At 72.2% G+C, this 3,901-nt stretch overlaps 2 protein-coding genes across 2 annotated transcripts in view; both read right to left on the bottom strand.

Annotated features, from left to right (window-relative positions):
• The window catches only part of LOC112952984 (glucosylceramidase-like), a 2,596-nt gene extending 2,505 nt beyond the window's left edge, over positions 1-91 (bottom strand). The window contains exon 1 of the mRNA XM_026045964.1: positions 25-91. Within this exon, the coding sequence (XP_025901749.1) occupies positions 25-91 (67 nt within the window). The remainder of the gene's footprint in view (positions 1-24) is intronic.
• A 1,479-nt stretch (positions 92-1,570) lies between these two features.
• Positions 1,571-3,517, bottom strand: LOC112953001 (glucosylceramidase-like). The gene is made up of 7 exons (XM_026045982.1): positions 3,398-3,517; positions 3,126-3,298; positions 2,811-3,045; positions 2,501-2,725; positions 2,237-2,400; positions 2,029-2,154; positions 1,571-1,724 (listed from the first exon to the last, which is right to left on the bottom strand). The coding sequence occupies exons 1-7, from the start codon at positions 3,500-3,502 to the stop codon at positions 1,619-1,621; spliced, it is 1,134 nt and encodes a 377-aa protein (XP_025901767.1). The 5' UTR covers positions 3,503-3,517; the 3' UTR covers positions 1,571-1,618.
• Positions 3,518-3,901: the final 384 nt, after the last annotated feature.

Below are 3,901 nucleotides of genomic sequence, written 5' to 3'. Positions count from 1 at the left end.
GGGATGGGCTGCTCTGGTCCTTACCTGGCGCGGCCAGCGCCGCCTGCAGCAGCAGCAGGCAGCCCAGCAGGCTGGCACAGCGGGAGCGCATGGTGCCGCAGCGGAGCGGGACCGGCCGCGGGAGCCGCAACGGCCGCRGGCTCCTGCCCTGCCCTGCCCTGCCCTGCGCGGGACGCAGCACGTCGGCCTCCGCGCCCGCACGTCCGTCCCGCGTGCCCGCAGCCCCGCCGCTCCCGGACCTCCCGCCACTGCTCCGGGGTGGCCGAGCCCCCCGTTTGGCCCTGGGGTCCCTGGCGTGGCCAGAGCCCCGCGCGGCGGCCGCGGCTCCTACCTGCTGGCGACGGCTCTGGCTGTGGGCGGTGGCGCCCGGCGCTCACCGAGCAGGAAAGGCGAGCGCGGGGCGGGGGCCGGCGCCGCCTGCGCCCCCGGCGTCCCGGGGAGGCTCCGCCAGCGCCAATGGGACGCGGCCGCTCCTGCGCCCTGGTTCCTTGTGCGCCCTGAGCCCACCCAACACCCACGCCCTGCATGGGGATGGGGGCATGGATGGGATCCCCCCATGCCACCCGTGGCCGCCCAGTGCCCTCCATGGGGATGGGGACACGGATGGGTCCCCCCGTGCCACCCGTGGCTGCCCAGTGCCCTCTGTGGGGATGGGGACACGGATGGGTCCCCCTGTGCCGCCCGTGGCCGCCCAGTGCCCTCCGTGGGGATGGGGGTGTGGATGGGACCCCCCTGCACCGCCCGCGGCCACCCCGCTGCCGGGTGGAGCCAGGCGCCTCCGCTCGGCATCGCCGGAGCTGCCCGTGCCGGCCCGCCTGGCGGTGCCGCTCGCGTGGCCGAGCTCGCCGGGTGCCCCGGGACGTTCCGGGCCCCATCGAGGATGAGCCGCAGGGCCGCCCGCGGTCCGCGGTTGAGCTGGCTGTGCAGCCGTGTCTGGAGCAGCGCGGAGCGCGAATCCCAGTTCCAACCCCCGCAGTGCAGCCGGTGCCGGCGCCACCAAATCTCTCTCCCCATCCCTCTCCCAAAGGGTGCAGTCCCGGCTCAYGCAGCCCTGCAGCTGCCAGGAGCCGCCGGCTGAGGCTGCGTGGAGGCAGCACCGGGCCGGGCTCCGCGGGAATTGTGGCCGCAAAATGCCGAATAGCAAAGGAAAACTCGAGGGCAGCAAAGGAGCGGGGCACAGGGCGAGTGAATTCGTGGCTGGTGCAGGCGGGAGGTCCCGGCTGCAGCTGTGAGCACACACGGAGTGCACACGGAGCATGCACGGAGCACACATGGAGTGCACATTGAGTGCACATGGAACATGCATGGTGCACACACTGAGCGTGCACACGGAGCACACACAGGGTGCACATGGAGCGCACACGGAGCACACATGGAGCATGCACGGAGTGCACACAGAGCGCACATAGAGTGCACACAGAGTGCACACGCAGTGCACATGGAGCATGCTCGGAGCGCACATGGAGAACACACAGGGTGCACACGGAGCACGCACCCAGCGCGCTCGGAGCGCACACGGAGTGCACACAGAGCACACACAGGGCACACACGGAGCGCACACGGAGCACAYACAGGGTGCACACGCAGCGCACACGGCCCGGCCCCGGAGGCGGCAGCCTCACTGCCGCCGCCACAGGTAGGTCTGGATGGAGTGAGCGGGAGCCGCCGTGTCGATGAAGCCGACGGCCGGGTCCGAGATGGCGAAGGGAACATCCCAGGGAGACCTGGCGGGGCAAGAGGGGACTGGCGAGGCTGGGATGGCTGAGGGTGACCCCCACCCCAGCCATCCTGTGCACCCCATATGTGCCCTGCACCCCCTGCTCCCATGCACCCCCAGACCTGGGCATCTTGTGCAATTGCTGCACCAATATATCCTGTGCATCCCACGGACTTGTACACCCCCTCRAACCCCTGCACTCCCTGGATGTGTGCATCCCCTTGGCCCCATGCCATGCATCCCGCCCCCGCCGGCCACCCTGTGCAATTCCTGCTGCTGGTCCTGCCCGCCCGGTGCAGCCGCCCGCTCGCCTGTTGAGGACAACGAGGACGGCGGTGCCGTCGGGCCGCAGCAGGGCCACGTGCTCCAGGTTGCAGAGCAGGCAGCGGCGGCTGCTGGCCAGGCCCACGCGCYGCGAGCCCTCGGGGATGAACTTGCTGCAAGGGGAGGAGCGGGCGCTGCAGGAGCTGCCGCCAGCGTCCCACGTCGGGGACAAGCGGCGCGGACACGCCGGCCCACCTGAAGTGCCCCAGGTGGTAGAACATGGGCTGCTTGTAGAAGACGTCCTTGTGGCGGTCCACGATGACGGGGCTGTCCACGTAGTTCTTGACCCAGTTGGGGCCGCCCTCCAGGTCCAGCGCCAGGTTCCAGTCAGTCCAGCCGGTCACGTAGTTGTTGAGGACCTGGCAGGGGCGCAGGCCAGGGGCTGAGCGTGGCGGCAGGCGGGCGGTACCGCGCCGTGCCGGGCTGCGCCGTGCCGCGCCACGCCGTGCCGGGCCGCACCGTGAGGATGCTGTGGCTGTAGCTGTCGCCACGCTGCCAGCAGCCCAGCGCCACGGCAAAGCGCAGCGTGAGGAAGCCGCTGCACGCCTCGGTGTAGAGCAGCGCGTGCCGCGGGAAGAGCCGGTGCGTGGCCTCCAGGCTGCAGCGCGCCGGCACCAGCGCRTCCAGGTACCAGTGCACGCCGACGCCGAGCACGTGCCGCGCGGCGCTCGCGTTGCCCAGGACCTGGCGGGCGCAGACGGGGCCGCTGGCACCGGTCCCGCGCACCGCTCCACGCCCCGTGTCCCCCCCRCAACGAGCCGCTCGTCACCACTTGCGCCCAGGCGGGCAGGTGGCTGCGCTGGTCGTCCAGGATGAGGACGCGGGCGGCGTGCGGGCTCCGCGCCAGCGCCGGGCCCAGGTCGTGCGCGATGAAGTCGCGCTGCTGCGCGGCGCTGAAGGCCACCGTGGGGAAGGCGGCGGGCGCCAGCAGCGCCGCCCGCGGCTCATTCTGCGCCGTCACCGCCCAGAAGGTCACGTTGCGCTTGGCGTATTCGTCCAGGAACCTGCTCACAGCGTGGGCATGAGCGGCGCTGCGCGGGACCCCCCAGCCGTCGTGCGAGCCCCGCCGTGGTCCCYTTGCCACCTGATGAAGTAGTTGGCCCAGGTGCGGTGGTGCCTGTCGCCCGCGTGCCCCTTGAGCGTGCCCTTGCCRCGCACGTCGCCGTTGCTCTTGAGCCAGGCGGGCGCTGTCCAGGGGCTGGCGAACAGCGACAGCGGCCGCTTGGACATGGCCAGGGCCTGGCGCAGGATGGGGATCTGGGGGGCGCAACCGGGGACACGCTCAGCACTGGCCCCACGGGCGCCRAAGCCACCGCAGGACCTGGTGCCACCACGGGCGCCTTGGGCCCCGCTCGCCTTCATGCTCGTGTCCTCCTCGGCCAGCTGGAAGTGCCGCAGCTCGTAGTCGTGGGGCACGTCGGCGTAGCTGTAGGGGCGCTCGGAGAAGTCGCTGCAGCCCATGGGCACGCGGAGCAGCGTGTACTCGATGCCTGCAGCACGGCACAGCCTGCAGCGGCGCGTCCCCCGCCGYGGCCCCGGCCCCGCGCCCACCACTCACCTTCCTCTGAGAAATAGGAGCGGAGCAGCCGCTCCCGCACCGGCGCCGACAGCGCCAGGATGTTGATGGCAGCGGCGTCAGAGAGGGAGCCGCCGAAGCCCTTGACGCGCTGGTAGCGCTCGGAGGTGTTGAGCGTGAGCAGGAGCCCTGCAGGCGCCGGCACCGTGAGCGCGCGCAGGGCCGGGGACAGTGGGGAACAGCGGGGGACAGCGGGGGACAGCGGGGGACAGCGGGGCGGTACCTGGCGCGTGGGGCAGGCGGCGGACGAAGGCGCCCTGGCTGCGCTCCAGCCGCTTGCCGGC

This window comes from Nothoprocta perdicaria, unplaced genomic scaffold (assembly GCF_003342845.1).
Source record: "Nothoprocta perdicaria isolate Ctin4 unplaced genomic scaffold, notPer1 scaffold_419, whole genome shotgun sequence".
Taxonomy (NCBI): domain Eukaryota; kingdom Metazoa; phylum Chordata; class Aves; order Tinamiformes; family Tinamidae; genus Nothoprocta; species Nothoprocta perdicaria.
Note: the sequence above shows the minus strand (reverse complement) of the source record. Positions and strands in the feature narration are given on the sequence as shown.